Raw genomic sequence first — 19,696 nt, forward strand, 5'->3', positions numbered from 1 at the left:
TATATATATATATAATTTTTTGTTTTTTTAGTGTTACTAGGTGCTGCGCAGAACCATCAAGCTTGAAGAAAAGAAAGGGAGGTCGCCCTCGGTGGGTGAGGAAGTTTTTTTTGTTTTTTTTTTTAATATAGTGTGTATACATGCTGTTTATTCAGTAATTCATAACATGTGCAACGCCAGAGGAGACATACCCTAAAAGACTTGCAGCTGTAATCACAGGAAAGGTGGTTCCACGAAGTATTAACTCAGGGTTGCTAAATAGCAACAAATATAATTGAATCATTCTCTTTCAACCTAACAATTGTAAACCACTTTATGTTGGCCTTTAAAAAATTCCCATAAAATACATTTATGTTTTTGGTTGTACTGTGACAAGATGTGGAAAGGTGGAAAGGCTTATGAATGCTTTTGCAAACCACTATATCTAAATATTCGTATGTATGGCTACTACTAACATGTTTGTTAAAATACAGCCAGATGACTCCGGAGTTTTAGGAGACAGTGTCAACGTAATACCCTGGCTGAGGGTAAAGGTGGGTTTTTTTTGTTTTGCAAAACTTTTATAAATAGGCATTTCTGCAGGTCAAGTTAGCATGATTTGATGTTTTTAGGATAACGTGTTTTGCATTTAATCAAGGGATTTTTCTAACTTCTGGATTTAAGATAAGCCAATTGTTTTAAACTGAACTCAGCTAAGCTAAGGTTAGCTACAATTGGTAAAAACCGCAAAATAGGATGTCATGCTTCTGTATGTGCTGTTTATAGAATAAAAAAATATGTGTTTTATATTTTTATCATAATCATAGATTTTATTTCAGATAACTGAAGTACACAGGGAGCTGGATCCTATGTTTTAACATTTATTTTTTAAACTCTCCTAACAAGATGTTTTCAATAGTAAAACATGAGTCTCACCTGGCCAGGCATAGAAGGAGGAGGGGGCCAAAAGTAAGGATTGTTAAATCGGGGTTCAGCCATCCTGAAAGAAAAACACAGGATTATGAAAGGGACCAGATCTCTTATACTCCATCGAAGAAATTTAAACTTCTGCAGCCACTGTTGTCACCAGGGTTTTTTTTTAATACAACAGATTTTTACAGATATTGCAGCTTGAATTGATTGTTACCAATATTGATCTAATAAATCACCTCAAACCTAAAAAGCTTTTATTACTTATTTCTTATTGTGGGATTTTATAAACATATTGATTAAATACTCAAACACAGAGCAATAGTCAGCAACCATAGGTAAGGGAACTGACCCAAGGAATATAAACACTGACTTGAAAAAGAAGTGGATAGCCGATATATTCCTACATTTGCGTTATCAGACCAATTTTCCATATCAATATTGCATCAGGGCCTCCTTAGTTGTCACACAGTTATTTCTGACTGTTTGGGCTAGTGATTTGTTAAAACATGTGTGCTTTCCTTTACTTTAACTCTGTGACCTGTAAACTTTTGTGTGGATTTATTAATGTGGTTAAAAAACGCAACAGTCGCCCACTAGCTGAGCAGTAACTGACTGGTGTATTTATCAGTCTTGTGATAGTGTATTTCCACAAATATAGTTTCTGTTTGTCCAAACTCTGCATCCTCATACTGTCACTATGGAATGTTATAAAGCAGGGAGGATGTTTGTGAGGCGGCAAGGTGAATTACCTCAATAGGATTTATATTTCCAAAATTACATTTGCCGCTTTTTGTTAGGATTCACAAACATACATTTTCTGGAGGAGCCTCAATGCTCTCACGTGGTTTTAACAGTTGAGAACCAGTTATCAGAAAAGAACATAGCCCATAGTGACTTAGATTTTAATTGCTCGCTTTCTTTATCTTTCCTCCTTGAAACAAGGTGACCAGACTAGTAAAATGTAAGGAGAGAATGAGCAAATTTAGACGACTTTCTAAGAATGAAGAGACGTTTCCAGAGTGAGAAGCTACACTGCAAAAAAAAAATTATTCTGAGTAAGTCAGTTCTTCTTAAATAAGTGTAGGTGAGACACTTTACCAATGGAATAAAACAATTTACATTTGAAATAGGAAAAAAAAAACAACCGCAGTCTTCTATATCAATTGTGTAATACCTAATTATATTATTTTAGGATAAAAATACAAATTTTGTTAGAAGATCATCTTATTTGCATACTCAAATTAAAAGTAACTACAATTGCATTGCATGGAAACTTGTAGACAAGGAATATTTTCAGCAAGGTTTGAATTGATAACATCAAACATTTATTAGTAAGTATAAAAGCTCTGACTAATTGAGAAGCACAACAATTGATCTGACTAATCAAGTTTAACCGGAAGGCTGAACATGTTTCTCTCTGACAAGCAGAATGAGACCCTTACCATCCAATTTGTGCTCTGAAGGCCTTTCTTTTCACAACTTCTCCTTTCCACCCCTCTCTAAAATCTTTTTGAAATATTTTGCCTTGCATGCTTTGGCACACAGCACCATTCCTAAGTCTGTTTGGCTTAGCAAAAGGATAACAAAGTCCACATGTGCAAGCCAAGAGAAACAAAACCAATACATCTAGAGGTACAAGCATACAATGTTCCTCCAAAGCAATTTTCTATAACGATAGAGGCTTTCTGCCTCAGGGGAGTTTTTCTGCTTTTTATAAGCTGTGTTGGTTTTTAAACCAGCATCTGATTGCAGTGGTTTTTAGTCAAGAAAAAAAAGGTTTTTCCGTTTATTGCTCTAGCTTATAGGGCTGTTCCGAGTAACTTTGTGTATTTAATATCTATCTATCTATCTATCTATCTATCTATCTATCTATCTATCTATCTATCTATCTATCTATCTATCTATCTATCTATCTATCTGTCTGTGTGTATATACTTATCTTGCGATGAATTGAGAGTAGCTTGTTTATTTTATCATGTTAAATCCTGTTAATTCAAGGATTGATCTCTTAATCATTTTTAATATAAATGATCAAATAAACCTCAATTCTTTTACTTCCCTATCATTAAAAGTAATAAGCATTTCTAATATTTTGCATGAGATGGTACTTTACCTAATTTACATTTCTCTCATATTGCAACCACAAACCATGTTGTTTTTCCTCAGATATGACAGATCAACTGTAGGTAACGGTTGCATGAAATTAAAAGAAAATCAGCTCTCAACACTCTCTCTGTAGAAGGATCATAATGTCCCGTCTCCGAAAAGGCCTTAGTAAGAATCCTGCAGCCATTTTAGAATTTGGATTGATTAAAAACTTCTGAAAACTATGCCTCATTATTGTTTTTTACAGTTATAAATCATTTCGTCAGTTATACAAAATCTATATACATTCAAGTTTGCAAATGTAACATATTTAAAAAATAATAAAAAAAAAACTTCAGGGGTATGACTACCAACATGTAGTTGTAAGATTTCAGAACGCTTTAATAGCTTGTTTGCATTCATTTACACACCCTTAAATTATTACTTTGTTGAAGCATTTTTGTGATTCAGTTCCAGAGTTAGACTTCCCGGTGTCAGTATGCCTTGAATTATACAGAATTAAACCACAAGTTCAGCTTTTCCAGTAGGATTTCACTGATATGTCTTTTGGATAGATTTCCTGATGTCACCAGTACCAGAGACTATAAAATGATTTCTGTGCAAAGGTATCAGTCAGGATAAGAGAACAAAAACATCCACCTAATTTTGGTCTAAATTACCGTACATACTACAGTGGATGTTTCTCCAGAACTGATAAAAAACCCAACAACATAGAAACTGTTCAGTGGCTATGCTAAAAGCCTAAAGTTATACAAAAGAAAATTTAGCAATTTCTGGTTAAACTCGCTGTGTTATGTGACAACAATCTCCCTCTCCATATGTCTGGACTAACACGTAAAAGAAAGCACCTTCTTCAAAGAAAACATCTGGCTCAGGGTAAAATCTTCACAAAACTGCTGAAACAAAACAAAAATTTTGGTCAACGTTATAAAGGTTTGTTTGACATGAAAAAAAAGAACAACACAATGTGAAACATGGTAGTGGCAGCATCATTCTGTGGGGCTACCTAAAAAAAATTAAATAATTGCCAGTCTTTGTAAGTTGCAGTATAGAACAGTATATTTATCAAAAACCTTCCAAAATATGTTAGAAGATTGATTTAGTTTATTTTCAACAGCTGGGTTCCCATTAAAAATGTAGCAAACTATGTTGATATTCTGCTAATTTTGAAAATGCAATTGTGGTATTTTTCTTTAACATGCTGGTGAAGATTCTCAGTCATCCAGGTCGCAGTCATTCCAAGAAAGTTTAAAAAGTAAAAAAAAAAAAAAAACACTGGACTTTGTCTTCCACGTTTTAAGCAGTTTTATTTCCCATCCAGGAAGATTTTTGAATTAAAAATGTCTGGATTAGCTTTGAGTTCAAAGCTTTACAGAGTAGCCCAACAAAGCCTTAATATGGCTTAGAAAACATGCAAATTGAACCGAAAGAACAGGTCCACCCCTTAGTAATGGGGGGTCATTGAGGTCGTTGGTGGCCTGCAATGCCTGATACTGGCCTATGCCTCTGAAAAGGGAGTCTTTAGAGTCATTGCTGGCTGACCAAGCGAAATGTTTTGGTCCCCTGCATGTCGATGGGGGTTGAAATTATAGCGGGAAGGAATCAACACTATTGTTGCGTTATAGGTTTTTGAGAGCTGGAACCTGAGATCACCCCCTCTGTTTAAAGTTGTTTTTTTCTCTTAACATAAACGGCTTTGAAAGGTGTTTGCAGCCAGCATTAGAGTTGATTCCTTCCCACTATCATCTCAAAACATCTTGCCTGGTCAACTAGTCAATGACTCCCCATTACTAAAGGGTGGACCTGTTCTTTCAGTTCAATTTGCATGTTTTCTAAGCCATAACAAGGCTTTTTTTGGGCTACTCCATAAAGCTTGGAACTCAAAGCTAATACAGGTATTTTGAATTGAAAACCCTTTCTGGATGGGAAGCGAAATGTCTTCACATGAAAAACCAAGTCCAGCGGATTGTTTTTTTTTACTTTTTAAAAAACTTTTTTGGCATTTCCATTAGATAAGAAATATAGTGAAAATTAATCTGTTTGTGAAAACTCTGAAGGAAAACATGGCAGCTGTGGGTGTTAACACATGAGATATATTTATATATCAGTCACCGCTCTAGTGCTCATCGTGCTCAAGATCTGTGTTAAAAATATAGTCTCATCCAGAATCCAAACATGCCGGGTCTTCTTCTTGTCTTCATAAAAGGCACTAAGCTCCAGTTGCAGATGAGTCGTGTGATACGAAAAAAAAAGTGCTTCCAGTTCAATTTTGCGAAATCTAAGAATTTCGGCGACCATAAAAAACTTCATTCAAACTTTTTTTCCATAAACATGAGTTTATGGATAAAATCGAGAGGAGCCGAATGAGGTGGCTCGGGCATCTAATTAGGATGCCTCCTGGACGTCTCCCTGGTGAGGTGTTCCAGTCTGGGCCTCCCTACTGAAGCTGCTACCCCCACGACCTGACCCCGGATAAGCAGAAGTGGATGGATGGATGGATGGATGGATGGATGGATGGATGGATGGATGGATGGATGGATGGATGGAACATGAGTTTGCATTCAGCAAATATATTTTCATAATTCCAATTTTCTAAAATTGATGGTTAATGGAAGCTCATCTACCGCTAATCTTTTATTTTTTTATATATATATTTTTTTTTAGGAGAAATATTAGCAAAAGGAATGACTGCACCAGAAGGAAGTTACATTTTTTATGATTGGCTTTATCAGCTCAGATATTAGATGTCACCATAGGACCTTCACAATCAGAAGAACTGGAGGACCTTTGCAAGGCTGAGTGGGCAATTATTACCAAGTCAAGATGTGGGCTGCTAAAAACAAAGATGATGGCTGAAAATGAAAGGGATCCTTCATCAAAATATAAATTTAAGAGTGTGCATCCTTCTATGAAGGGTTTATTGTATCCTTTACCTGCAAGACATTCTTTTAGTTGGACTGGGCTATATATTTGTTGCACAGGGGTTAAAAGTTATGAATTTATTCCTTATAGCCCTTCTAACGTTTCACAGACAGAAAACTATAAAATCTTTACATGCCTAAATTAAGGTTGCTTTCAGGAGAAAAAAAAAGATTAAATAAAGTTAGGATCAACTTATGCGAGTTATTGCCTCAGAAAAAAAATCAAAAATGGCATATATCAGATTTAGATTTTTGCAAAGCTTTAACCAGCTCTAACTGAGGTTTTTTTTCCCTACAGAGAGCAATCCTGCAGCGCCTCGGTCTGTCCGCCGCCTCTCCCACATTCTCAGACAGTTTATTAAAAAAATCAGACAAAAGGAAAACAAAAATGGCAGCCCTGTCTTATTTTTATAACCAACGGACGCCATATTCTGCAGAAAGGACTGTAAGAAGCAGATAACCCTCCGGCTGTCATTAGAGGCCACTGCGACGCGAATGCATGCGGCATATTTGCATAAAGCGCAGGCATGATTGTTTACTTTGATTTGCAGGTTTGAATAGCCCGGCTTGGAGAGAGGAAAAAAAAAACCACAGTGACACTTCCCACGGCAATGAGCGTGGATTTTCCACAGCGCCGAGCTGTGCCACAAACCCGACGATCAGGAAAGCTTTTAGTTTAGGCTTAAGACAACATTTATTAACATTTAAACAACGCACATTGTCATTTTTATTATTCCTAATCCCGCAGGACTTTTAGGATGCAGAGCAGCGGATTAAAGCTGCGGAAAGAGGCGGATTATTTTCACGGAGAGGCCAACATACCTGCGCCAGCGAGAGGAGAAGAAACAGAACAATTTCTAACGGAACAGGACTCCGCTTTTTCTGTCTGCTTTCAGCCACACTTCAAGCCTTCCGGGTCGCCTGCTGTTCACTTCTGGGTGCTACAGCCGAAACACATTTTAGAGCAAAGAGAGAGAAAGAAAAAAATCCCAGTTAAGGCTGATTTTAACCCATTTTCTGGCTCATGATTTCAACCCATCCGTCTCTGTGCAGATGTTGCAGATGTGCGCCGCAGCTCTAATAAAAGTGAGCGCATGAATTAAAGGGGGTTCTCATAATAAAACCCTCCTGTAGGTCACTACTGTGGGAATAATGGGTTATAATATGAATGTGACTCATTTTTTTTCACCCAATATTAAATATAAACCACGCACACAAACATACTGCAGACAGATACATAGTGGAGGAGTAAAAAGTGATGCATCTATGTATTTTTCCTGTGGAAGATAATGTTTGAATTTAAGTCTTAATCCTCTGAGCTGCAGCAGCATGACAGGCTGCTAATAGTCTCTGTGCTGAGCTCATCAGGAGAGGGCACTACTGCCACACTGAGCCTCAGCTGGGGGGCCCTTTGACCCCTCACTGTAGTTAGAGACATTCATCTCTTTCACACATGTGGCTGTTATACTTTCTGCTTCACTTCAGCTGCTTTAGAAAAGCTACATGGGCTGATAAATTGTGCATTTGTGTTGACTTTCCTTTTTGAAAATGTGACAAGAAACAAACTATCCTCTGACATGGGAGTTGGCTCGGAGCTTGTCTGCCTGGCTGTGTGTTTCCTGGATGGGGACACCTTTTACAGTTGCTGTTTGTATCTCTGCTTCTGTCTCCTTGAACTACAGTCGGCCTTGGCAGATGGCTGCTCACACTGAGACTGATTCTGCTGGAGGTTTCTTCCTGTTAAAAGGGAGTTTTTCCTCTCCACTGTCGCTACAGGCATGCTTAGTGTGAGGAATGGCCTTTGAGTCATTGAGCTGATGCAATCAACTGGTTTTCCTTAGGTAGAAAACTGTGAATCAATGTGACTGTATGATCTGGTTGAACTGTAAATTGCCTTGAGATGACTTGTGTTGTGAATTGGCGCTATATAAATAAACTGAATTGAATTAAAAATGTAACATTTTTGATATATAATACTTCTTCAGAGGTTGTTTTTACATCTTTGAGGGATTCTTCTAGGAAAGCTTTTTTAAACGTTTTTCCATAAGTTATTTTAATTTGAATTTGCAGATTATGTGTATTCTTAGCTCGTGTCTTAACAGACAATTCAATATGGTTGCATAATGACAATAAAAAGTATTGCACTTGATATAAACCCATAAAACAAACAAAAAAATATTTATCAGAAACAGGAAAAAATAAGAAAATTACAAAATAAGAAAATTACCCACTTCAGAAAATAATGTACAATGTTAGGAAACATGATTTATAAATGTTGATGTTACTCCTGAATGTAGCTTAATTCACACGAGTCAAACAATTCTGTATATTCAAACTAATATTGCTTTACATTTCTACCATAATGGGTTAATATACTTTCCCTGTAGAACAGCTCTGGGCTACTTCTTATATGATTTTATTTCTGTCAGGTTAACTTTGTTTACTAATTATGTTTCTTTGGATGGCAGTCTGTTCCACTGGATTATATTTTCGAGTGTCAGAGTAAAGGGGTTTGAATACAAATGTAAAGAAGACAATCAAAAATGTTTCATTTGTAAAATACATTTTTAAAATGTCACTTTGTTTTTGGCTTTACCAAAAAAAATAAAAAAATCAATTTCAGGTTGCTCTCCTGTTGTTTAATCGCCAATGTTGCATTTGTATTTTCCTTTTTCAATCTTAGAAAATATTTAAGCAAAAAATTTAAATAAAAAAAACAAATCTGTCCTTAATAGGTTGTCAAATCTTTTGGTCTTTTCACGAGATCTTAACCAATCACATTTTATTGTCAGAAAACAGCCAGGTGCACTGAGGTTCATATTTAGATTCTAATTTAATATATATGCAGAATGCAAAGTGACAAGATTAAATCTTGGATCAATGGGGAATTAATATATTTGAATGAATTCAGAGACGACTGGGACATGTATAGTAACCTTAATAAACTCCATTTAGCAACCATTGTATGGGAACACCACACTGCAAAGGCTTGCATCTTTCTGGATGCAGTTTCTGTTATATACATCTATAAACATTGTATGGTGAAACTGATTATTCTGATATAGCACATGCATCTCAGGCCCTCCTAAATACCAGAATCCCCCCAACCTGATCCCACCTAGCAGGTTTTAGTTGTTGCTGTTGGGAGGAGCAAGGTCAGGGGTGAAACAATAAGGATGGCTACCCTGGAGCACAGAAAAGTTTCTGTGATGGTTTTGTTCCTGATTAACTCACTGCTGCTTGGTGTGACCTTTTATAAGTTTTACATTTAAAAGTCAGTGAGACCCAACTAATTTGCCTAGAGTGAAAATGTAAAATCAAAGCCTGATAAGATTACAATATGACATCAATTCAATTTTATTTACATACAATGAGGTCAGAATTGATCTCCCTTTTTACAGAAATTGTTTAAAAAGTTCAATTTAAATCCTGTTGCACTGAGCCTATTTTAATTTGATTAATTTCAGTTTAGCCTATTTTTAGTCAGATTTAGACAAATGATTTAGTCTAAATTATGATTACAGTATATCCTTTTTTTTTTTTTTTTTTTTTTTTTTTACATTTTATCACCTTCAAGTCTTGTTTTCTGGATTTTTTCCTGACACAAAGCACTGGAAATTATCTGTTTCAAATGTAACTGCAGCAGTTTAAAGCTGCTGGTTTTTTAGTCTCTACCAGCTTTGATCACATAGAAACTGACATGTTTGCCCTCTACTTTTTGCAAAATAGAATGGATGGAGAGCCTTTTGCATTTCACATGCTGTCAACATGTTTGCACATAAACAGGCTGTGACCTGTATTGTTCATTTAAAGCTCTTGCTTGATTTTTATTTTTGTTACTCTTTCTGCATAGATGAACAGTTCTTAGCAAAAGATCCATAATTTTATTCAACAGTTGTGAATTATCAACACAACTGAGGGTGACCCCAGCATATTTGATGGTTAGGATGATGTGTTCAGAGATTTTATTTATTTATTTTATGCATAACATTCAAATAGGATGACAATTGTTATCTTCCAGATGTGCAGCGTGTCGCCTACACTTATTCTTTTCCTTTGGTTTTATTTAACTATGGACCATTTTTCTGTTTGGAATAAATATTTATTGACTTAACCAGAGTAAACCAGTTGCTTCTAGGCTGCTATTCTCCTTGCTTAATCTGTGAGTTTAGGTGGAGGTGGCATGTGTTGATTTACAGCTGTGCAATACTCTTGCAACAGTGCAGGTTGCATAGAGCTCTGTTAAATTTAACAAAGCTTGGATTAAGAGAAAATGTTTGGGGCACAGAAATGTGCATCGTGGCAGAATCCAGCCAAGGCAGCAGTGGCTAAAGACAGCATTGGATGAAGAGCAATGTCACTTCAAATATAGTGAAGCTTCAGATAACAAGTAATAATAATAATTCAAATATGTGGAACAAGTTCAGGTGCTTTTTCTTTCTTTTTTTTTTTTTTCAGCACTGTAGTTATTAAAATAGGAATATATCCGAGTAAGTCATCAGCTTGCATAAAAACTTCACCAACTAGTGTCTACTTGATTTTCTCAGCAGATGAAGTTGCACAAGCTGCGGTTTAATTTATTCTTCACATTCATTAAAGACATTAAAGAAATCATAGTTTATAAAAAATCGACATGCTCGTTCATGAATTGGAGGTTTAAAAGACGAGAAATATTACGTCTTTGATCTCATTCTGGAATTCAATGTTCAACTCAAAGAAAAATTGTGGTGGAAAACCTGTTGATATCACTAAGCCTAGACCCCTCCGAAAATCTTGTATATATTTCTAACGATGTGATGCAAGGACTGAAATGATCACTGCCTGTTTTTGACTCATTTGTTAATTTAAATTAGATTCAGCTTGTCTTTGAACATGTAAAGGGCATGCTATGTCAGAAAAGGGTTAATTCTGCTTGTAACCGTGCTACAAGATACCTTTGCCTCATAAAGTCATTTATTATTCATGAATAAGAGCAGACTGCAACACAGTATTAAAATGCACAATTTGACCTATCTTTGCATAACCTGCTGCACAGAGTGTATTCATCATTTCACTCTGAACAAACAGAGTTGTTTGTATGTCCTCCATCCAGCCTGCTCTTTGCCCAGGTCAGCAGGTTTCACTTTAAAAAACAAAACGGACACATTAAAAGAGCATCTGTTTGCAGAATTCGTTCCACTGGTTTTGTTTCCTGCCCAAACACAGCCACACCCTCCAGGAACACACCGTCACCTGCATTCACCAGGTGCAGGAAGGGCAGGGACGAAGCCTGGGGGGAGGAGGGATGACAGGTTGTCCATTTGAGGGTGGAGCAAAAGGGGGAGGTGAGAAAGGCGGATGAAGCATTTAAAGCTTATATTGACATGCTGCTCTGCAGTCTCTTTTGAGAACAGGTAAGTCCAGGGCATTTGCTGTCTTCTCTTTTAAAGATTTATTTGTATGTGTGAGACATTTTTTTCTTAAAGACCACAGAAATACTTTCTTTCCGGTTTGAAGCAGTCCGATTGTAAATTGTTGTGGCCTGTTGAGGTTTTCAGACACCCTTCAGTCTCTGCATAGGTGGATTATTTTCATAATTCTTCCTGACTCAGGGATGCAGCTGAGCTTGTCCCTGAGCTTCTTTTTGTTTTTTTTTCCAAACACTGCCTGCTCCAGGGTTCTTTACCAGTGTATCAAATCAAATGGTAATCAGTGACTGATAGCTTTTAAAAAAAAATATATATATATATCTGAATAAACATTTCTTGTCAGTAGAAGGTTTATTTCTGGTCGAGTTCCTGACATGCCTGAGCTCCTCCTCCCTCGGGCCAAAGGAAAAACCTGTTGGTCTGTGTTTGTTATGTCCTTTCAGCCATGGATGGCGTGTTGGAAGGAGCGGTGGTGTTATCTGCCTGTAAACTGGCCTGCAGTCTCTTCTTCCTGCCCTCTCTGGCTGCAACCCACAGTCCTGTCAGCTTTTGTTGCAGTTCCCTCTTGATCTTCACAGACTTCCTGATCACAGGTAAGAACAAGATCAGGTGCACCACTCATCGTAAATCTCTAATTCAATGCTTTTGTAGTTTTGTCTTATTTGATTTTTCGCCCCTCTAAAGGCCCATTAAGCCATCTCTCGCACCTTCAATTTAAATTCTTTACTATTAGTGAAGTGCTTCTTCATATTTTCATTGTTTTCCAGATTTTCAGTACTTCTTCCCTTTAGGTCTGGGGTCTTCTGGCTTCCAGTTGGTCCAGCTCTCATTTGCTCTCATGTGGTTGCAGGTGCAGCAGAGCAAATTTTTTTTCTACCCAAATATGGTGCATGGCATGATCAGACATTAAACCTGCACGAAGCTTTGAAACGGTTCTTTAATTTGCGTTTGATCCGATGACTCAAGGCTTTCTGCAGATTTAAGACAACGCTTCTTACTTTGTTTATATAGCACCACATCACCACAGCCATAATCCAGAAGTACTTTACAAGGCAAATCAATTCATATCATATTCAGCTTTGTATCATCCAGTTCCACTCAACATAAAATAAAATTAATCCATCCTTTTAACCAGTTAGACGCAGTAAATAATGCTGCTTATAAATCATTTTTAAAAGCAGCCTGAATCTGTTCAGGCTGCTTATTTGACTGAAGTTATAATTTATTTCTGAGATAAAATTACTCATAGTAATATGTTTTTTAAATGAAAGCATTACCATAAAAATCTAAATATACTTCTAAACTGAGTAATATTAAGTCAGTATTGGTCAAAAGAATATTACTTTTGATATTTTGATACAACATAAATCTTGGCAACATTTTAGCGTTATAAAGTGGATGTGTAATACAAAAAGTTAGATAATGTGTGTCTTTTTTAAAAGTTTTTTTTTTAAATATATTTTAAGCCTGTGAACAGTTTAAGTTCATTCTTTGAATTTTTGGTCTAGAAACATTACAGTCCATGAATTAAAAAAACAATTTGAGAAGATTAGCAGCGTCTTAATTCACACATTTACATGTTTATTTGTGCAATCTTTTGTTATTTTTTAAATGCGGTGTAAATGAAATGCTAACTAAATGTTGATAAAGACCAGAATGAAAAAAATAGGTCTTTGTTAAGTCAGTGTAGATCTCAGTCATCCAGGACAGGACGATCCTAAGAGGTTAATTAGGAGACTTAACTTCTTCAGTTTCCTGAAGATCCAAAAGGTTGTTCACTTCTTTCGAGCTGAATACAGATTCCTCCCAAACTCAACTGTAAAACATTAAAAAGAGCGCATTATCTCTCTTCCTCTTCACAAGTCGGCAGTACTTTATATTGCTCTGTCACATCGAAGGGATTTTCGGAAGTACTCAAACTTAAGAACAAAGGCATGTTTTTTAGATTCTGAACATCTAACCTTGCGGTGATATCTAAATGCACGTCTTGAATTTGAATATGTAATCTGTCTGTCTACAGCGCCTGCACTGATTAGATTGTTGGCCCGAAAAACAGCAGCGTCTTATCTGAATGTCCCTGCCTGATAGGCGTTGTGCTGCTGCCACACAGTCAGCCTGACTTTTCACTGATAATCACTGTTTCTCTGCGTGCTTTTACTTCTTCCTGCCTCTTAAGATGTAACGTCAATTTAGCGTTCCAATTAGCTAAAACAGAGGTTTATTCCTCCCTTACCTGTAATTGCCTAAAGAGATTCAACCAATCAGATTGATCAGACATAACCTTTCTAAGAGATTTGGTTACCTTACTCCTTTTCAGCCTGTGCTATCCTGTAAAAGGCATTCAAAGGCCTAACAGATGTTAGATGTGACATGAACCATTGTGAATAAGAGTAAAGTATTCCTATACAGATGGTTTGCTGGCTAATGTTCATCTCAATACCTCTCAGATTAAACAGGTGTGGTACAGTAGCATAAATATCTGAGTTCACTTGTAGCTTAGAAGAAGATTTATCAATAAGGTTTTATTGCAATATTGAATCTGAAGTGTTGGGGTCCATGTCCCACTGGGGGTGAATGTGGAAAGGGTTTAATATCTCCCTAAAAACCAAGCTTGGCTTTTTACTTTTACTTCTCTTTAAAATATAACACGTGTTTCACTCTTTATCAATGGATTTAAGGTTTTCAATAAATATTCTGCATCAGACTAAATCAAGAAACAGATCATGTAGCTTCTGCAGTCAAGCTATCGGGGTTCAATCCGTCTTGTTCTGGTCTGCCTCTGCTTCCTGAAGGGTCTGTGTCTGACAGGGATACAGTCTCCTCCCCGTTCTTCAATGGACGTCATCCTCCTTGAGACGGTTAAAAGACTACATTTTTACAAAATATTTGACACCAAGCATCAAACATCTTCATTTTGAGCAGATATTGATGCCAAGGTACTGATATAATATAATATTGTCTTCTCCTCTCAGGCTTACAGATTAAACAACATACTAGATGAGTAGGCATTCTCTAAACAAACAGCTTAACCTCCACTGCTTATCTTGATTGTTTTCTTTCTGAACAAGGATTGGAGTTTCAGTATCTCAGTAATTGATTCTGGAATATTTTAAAGGAGCCAGACACCTAAAGTATCTTAAAAGTGAGTAAAACCATCTCATTTATGTTATTACTTAACGATAGCTCTTCATGGGATGACACAGAGGAAGATGTGACATGTCTATACAATGTAAACTTACATTGCAATAGTACATAACTTATTATTTACAATGTAAATAGTAAGATTACAGCTTGTATAACAAAGATAATTTGCTCTCTACTCACAATAACTCAACACCTTATCTAAACCCTGGCCACGCAAGTAAATACAGCCCTAAATGAAAAAGTGCGCCCACTAAAGTGCTACAAGACACATCTAGGGAAAATAGATCTAACACAAGCAAAGGGCCTGAAGAGTGGAAGACAACTATCAGGGTTCTTGTCTCACATTCAGTGGGGCCCATAACAGTGCACTGGATAGTCGCAAGCTAAAGACTGACGACAATAAAATCATACGAGAAAACAGACAAACTTAACCTCTGAGTTTTGTTCATTTATGCATATGGCTAAAAATACATTTGTACAGTACAGCAGTACACACCTTTATGTGTATAGGGTAAGTCAAAGTGTGTACAGGGAGAACAAATACTGGACATCTAGGGAATAAAAACTGATATCAGTTATGATACTGGCCAAATATCTTTTGAATACAGCCGGGCACAGATTTTGACAATCCTAGATGAATCTGCATTTGTCTCATCATTAATAGACTGTCCTCAGTTTATTAAATAAATTGTGGATAATATTTGAGTTCCTATCCCCTCCAGTTTTTTATTAAATGTATTAAACATTTCTTCTACTGTTAAGGCAGTCATTGCTGGTATAAAGTTCACTGAACTGCACTTTAAAACAGTCCAGGCTGTATCTGGTTCTGAGGTAGCATTGTTTGGAAGCTGTTTTCGGCCCAAAGACCTCGCCTCATGTCATTCCCTTTTCTATCAACCAAATTTCCTGACAGAATACTGTCAAAAAAAATCCACTAGTGCCCAATTTTTTTTTCAAAAGTCCAACCTATTTTTCTACCAAGTAGTTGGGTTTCAGCGTAATCTCTGCGTTTTATTCTTACAGGTTTCCTGAGTTTCCTTTGGGCCTTGAAGTTCTGGCTGACCGAGCTGAACCCACCTGGTGACGTCATCGCCTTGCGGTTCCTGCTTTTCCTCAGCCACACCTATGGAGCGGTGCTGCTTCTAACCACGTTTCTGATCTCTATGGAGACCCTGATCAGAGTGCTGTGGCCTGATGTTGAAGCAGTTCCCAGTACTGTGGACGATGATGGGGAGGAGGAAGAGGACAGCAGCCAGCTGGATAAAGGAGAGAGCCTGCCACAGGTGGTCGGATTCTTCTGCTGCCTGTCTGTGTGGATCGCCGTAGCCTTCAGTGTCAGGTGGCATTGGGCGCTGGAGGAAGGATGGACTGCTGCCTGTTTGGACACAGATCACTCTCTTGTCAGATGTCTGCCTAACCTCTTCAGTCCCATGCACAGTGTGATAAATCCCCACTGGAGCTCCGCCTTCCTCATCCTGCTTGGGCTCCTGCTGACCATCAGCACAGGCCTGCAGAGAAGTAAACGGACCTCTGCAGAACCAAACAGAACCCAGGCGTATTGGGACAGCTGGTGGCAGGCCTTGAACAAAGCCATGCCTGCATCTTTCAAGCCTGTGCATCCAGAGGGGTTGATGACAAAGTGTGTTGACAGAGACTTTGTCCTCACTTCCCATGAATGTTTGTCTGAAAAGGGGGAGAGACAGGACACCAAGAGGACACAGAAGCAAATCCCCCTGCCTTTCATCATGGAGCAACATTTAGATTCCAATGAAACAAGCCTCAGCCGGTGGCAACTGTGGGTTTTTTCAAACCTGGAGGAGAAAACACTGATGGGGTTTTTTAGTGTGCTTTTCTTTTTCACTCTGCCCTTCTACCTTAGCGTAAATATTCTTCTGATCAGGACTATAGACACTCTGCTGCAGGGGTGCATCAAGTCCTTACTTTCTGTTCTTGCCAAAAGCAGAAACACATCAGCCTCTCGCCAAGTTACAGAGGTTTAAAAAAAAAAAAAAAGACTGATGTTTGTTTCCACGGGACCATGGAGAATGGTAGTAAGCAGTTGGTTGTTTTACCTGTTAACACAGCTTTGACAGGACGGTAAACACACGCTCCCTGGCAGCTATTCCTATGTTGGTAATAATATTTGAAAAGTGCAGAGAGGTGCTGAGGAGGCAGGTCGGGGCGTGCTTGCAGAGAGACTACACCTGGCACTTTTTAAACTGCTTCAGAGCATCAGTTTCCTCTGATGTTTATGGTTACAGAAAACTGCAGCTTGGGTGAGATTGATCCAATAGTAAACAATGTCTTTAAAGGTTTAACATAAAGTCTGCTGATCCAACCTGAAATAAAAATCGATTTAATAAACACCAAGTGACTTCAAGGCAAACAGACTGTCTTAATGCTGTGCAGTCATTCAGATAAAGATTACAGAGGTGAGTCAGAAATGGTTGCCTCGTTACAGCCATAAACCTTGTTGTATGATATTTGATTGGAATGTGGTAGACAACACAAAGTTGTATAGATGTACTGTATGCAGTTAATGAAAAGACTAGATGGTTTTTAATAAAAAATATGGCACATTTAGCTCCCCAAATCTGATATTTTCTAATAAAATCTGGTAAAATCCTAAAAATTAATTGACTTTACGTATATCAAACTTTTCTAGACATGTAGGATATTCAAAGAAAGCCATATTTACCCAATATTATACATTCTTTTACTAATAAGCTGGCCCAAAGGCAGCTCAGGGTCATCAGTTGTGTTTTTCAATCATATGGCACTCCCTTCAGACATGACAGCTCGAAAATATGAGAACAACCACATTATGTACAATCAGTCAAACGTTTGTGCAACTTTTAACACAGTGTTTTTAGTAAAACAACAGATAGTGGTGAGCTACAGTGCAGAGTATTGCTAAGCATGACTATAAACAGGAATTTGCAGCAGGCTTGGGAAATTTGGAAATATTTTTGTCTTTTACAATGAGGTAAAGCTTTGTAAGCTTCTAATGGGTTGAATTACAATACATGCATATAATAAGATACACAGACTACATGTAAGAAAGCAAAGCTTTTTTACAGAAAGTTTGCAGCTGAGAGAATTTTTTTAATTTGTGGGACACAAAAAATTCCGATGTGCAAAACAGTCACCACATACGATACCTTCATTATGAAGGTATCAGGATGTATGAAGGCTTCATACATCCTGATTCGCGTGACACAGACTGGAGCTGCAGGTTGGTTTTTCGCCCATTCTGTCCCTGATTACATGTGAAAATCTGTATAATTGCCCTGAAGGTAACTATAGTAGCATCTGTTATAATAATAGCGAGTCTAATAGCGAGACTTGTCTGCTGTTATGAAGTTTAATGCTATTGTGACTTGGTTTATTTAATGAAATAATGCTCGGACTGTCAAGTTTTTCTGTGAACATGAACCTAATTGTGTCTTAGGACAACAAATTAAAGAAATAAATTTACAAGCACCTCCATTCCAGATATAAGAATGTATAATGAAGAATTGTTTTACTTCAACTCCAACATATTTCAGTTAAAAATCTTTCCTAAACTAGTGAAACTCTACAGAACTAATTACCTCCTAAGAACACATAAAAAATGAGGATGGTTGAATAGCATAATGGACAAAATGATGTAACAATATCACATTTAGACATGCATTTATTGCTTGAGAACCAAAATTTTTGTTGAAATCTGGAATGAGGTTAAATTAGGTTTTAACTAATTTGGAGCAATTAAAATTTGTTCAAACCAATTCAAAATGCAGCTCCAAGAGGTAAACATTATTTGATCAAATAACTTATTGGATTTTTTGCTTATAACAGAAATCATCAACCTTTTAGATTATTCAATTTTAACGTGCTGTGACTGTTCCTGAGGGAAGCGTTCATATTTAAGAAACACAAACTTGCTTCTTTAGCAAGGTGTGGTTTATTAATATAACAGAGCTGGTAGTTAGCAGACGCAAGGGGACTCTTTTTAGAAGGACTCTTTTGTCATTTAGTAATCAAATGTAATGAACATATCAGGAAACATATCAATTTAACCTTTCAACATGTTACCATTAAGTAAGCTGTGGCTTGCTTTATTTTTAATGTTTTTTTACTAAGTAAAACACATAAAATAGTCAAAAATCCAAGCTGTTTTGGCAGAAACTCTTCCCCTTTCCAGAGCTGTAACCTCTGTTGATCTCCGTTTTGGAAAGCTGAAGGGTCTCCAAAGCTTAGCCAAGGCTGTGTTGGGTAGCTGTGTACAGATGGCCAAGCTTTTGAGCAACCCAAAAGCAAGATTTCTTGGTTTGCAGAGAATCTCATTCAACCATTCATCCCCAATGTGGTCCCTCGGATCCCACGGGCAAAGAGACAGAAGGTAGCAGTCTAAAAGCTTTTATACTAAGCACCATGGGGGAGGTCATCACATGCCGCTGTGGTATGTTTTTCTGTGGGATTGTTTTGAACAGGGTTTGCACTAGTGATGGGTCCAGCAACAGTAATGCATTGACGCATGCATCAAGCTCATTGAGCAAAACCCAGTGTCAGTGCATAATGTAACAACCCGAGTAAAGATGAAACAATCTCGGCCTTAAAAAAATATATGTTCTTTATGTAAAAAAAAAAATCCTTTTCCTCTCTTTCTACAACACTGATGGCTTAAGGTAGAAAATATAATATTTGCATTCTGATATTGATGGATGGTGGACAAACCCGCATAACCAGAACAAGAAAGTCGCACACTAATTGAACCCCAGTCGGCCTCAGCAGATGGCCGCTCACACTGAGCCTGGTTCTGCTGGAGGTTTCTTTCTGTTAAAAGGGATTTTTTTTCTCTCCACTGTCGCTACAAGCATGCTTAGTGAGAGAGATTGCATCCGAGTCAATGAGTCGATGCAATCAACTGGTTTTCCTTAGATAGAGAACTTTGGACCAATTTGACTGTATGATCTGGTGAACTGTAACGTGACTGGAGATGCCATGCGTTGTGAATTGGCGCTATATAAATAAACTGAATTAACTTCAGAGGATCTCCATCTGAAGTTAAGTTATTTTCTCTGTGATATCTCTGTATCTAAGTAACTCTAACTGACTACTTTAAAACATAGCACCTTCTGCTGCACTTTTCTACTGAGCACTTGTCAGTTTCACACGGTTTTATTTCTGATAGCAAGAAGTAGCTAGCCTAGGCTAGCGCTA

At 37.3% G+C, this 19,696-nt stretch overlaps 2 protein-coding genes across 4 annotated transcripts in view; one reads left to right on the forward strand and one right to left on the reverse strand.

Annotated features, from left to right (window-relative positions):
• LOC107087513 (zinc finger protein 362-like) overlaps window positions 1-7,331 on the reverse strand; it is a 21,829-nt gene extending 14,498 nt beyond the window's left edge. Inside the window, exons 1-2 of one of the 2 annotated variants that reach the window (XM_015379124.1) lie at window positions 6,762-7,331; window positions 916-979 (exon numbers count right to left, since the gene is read on the reverse strand). In XM_015379124.1, coding sequence (XP_015234610.1) covers window positions 916-978 — 63 coding nt within the window. In that variant the 5' untranslated portion in view covers window position 979; window positions 6,762-7,331. The remainder of the gene's footprint in view (window positions 1-915; window positions 980-6,761) is intronic. The other variant, XM_015379123.1, reaches the window with a different exon arrangement.
• A 3,904-nt stretch (window positions 7,332-11,235) lies between these two features.
• On the forward strand, window positions 11,236-17,603 carry LOC107087521. 2 transcript variants are annotated; one of them, XM_015379133.1, is made up of 3 exons: window positions 11,236-11,332; window positions 11,791-11,940; window positions 15,515-17,603. In XM_015379133.1, the coding sequence occupies exons 2-3, from the start codon at window positions 11,793-11,795 to the stop codon at window positions 16,489-16,491; spliced, it is 1,125 nt and encodes a 374-aa protein (XP_015234619.1). In that variant the 5' UTR covers window positions 11,236-11,332; window positions 11,791-11,792; the 3' UTR covers window positions 16,492-17,603. The 2 variants fall into 2 exon arrangements, with proteins under 2 accessions (XP_015234619.1, XP_015234618.1); XM_015379132.1 differs by lacking the exon at window positions 11,236-11,332 and adding an exon at window positions 11,339-11,623.
• The last annotated feature ends 2,093 nt before the right edge of the window (window positions 17,604-19,696 follow it).

This window comes from Cyprinodon variegatus, unplaced genomic scaffold (assembly GCF_000732505.1).
Source record: "Cyprinodon variegatus isolate N-32 unplaced genomic scaffold, C_variegatus-1.0 Scaffold186, whole genome shotgun sequence".
Classification (NCBI taxonomy): Eukaryota; Metazoa; Chordata; class Actinopteri; order Cyprinodontiformes; family Cyprinodontidae; genus Cyprinodon; species Cyprinodon variegatus.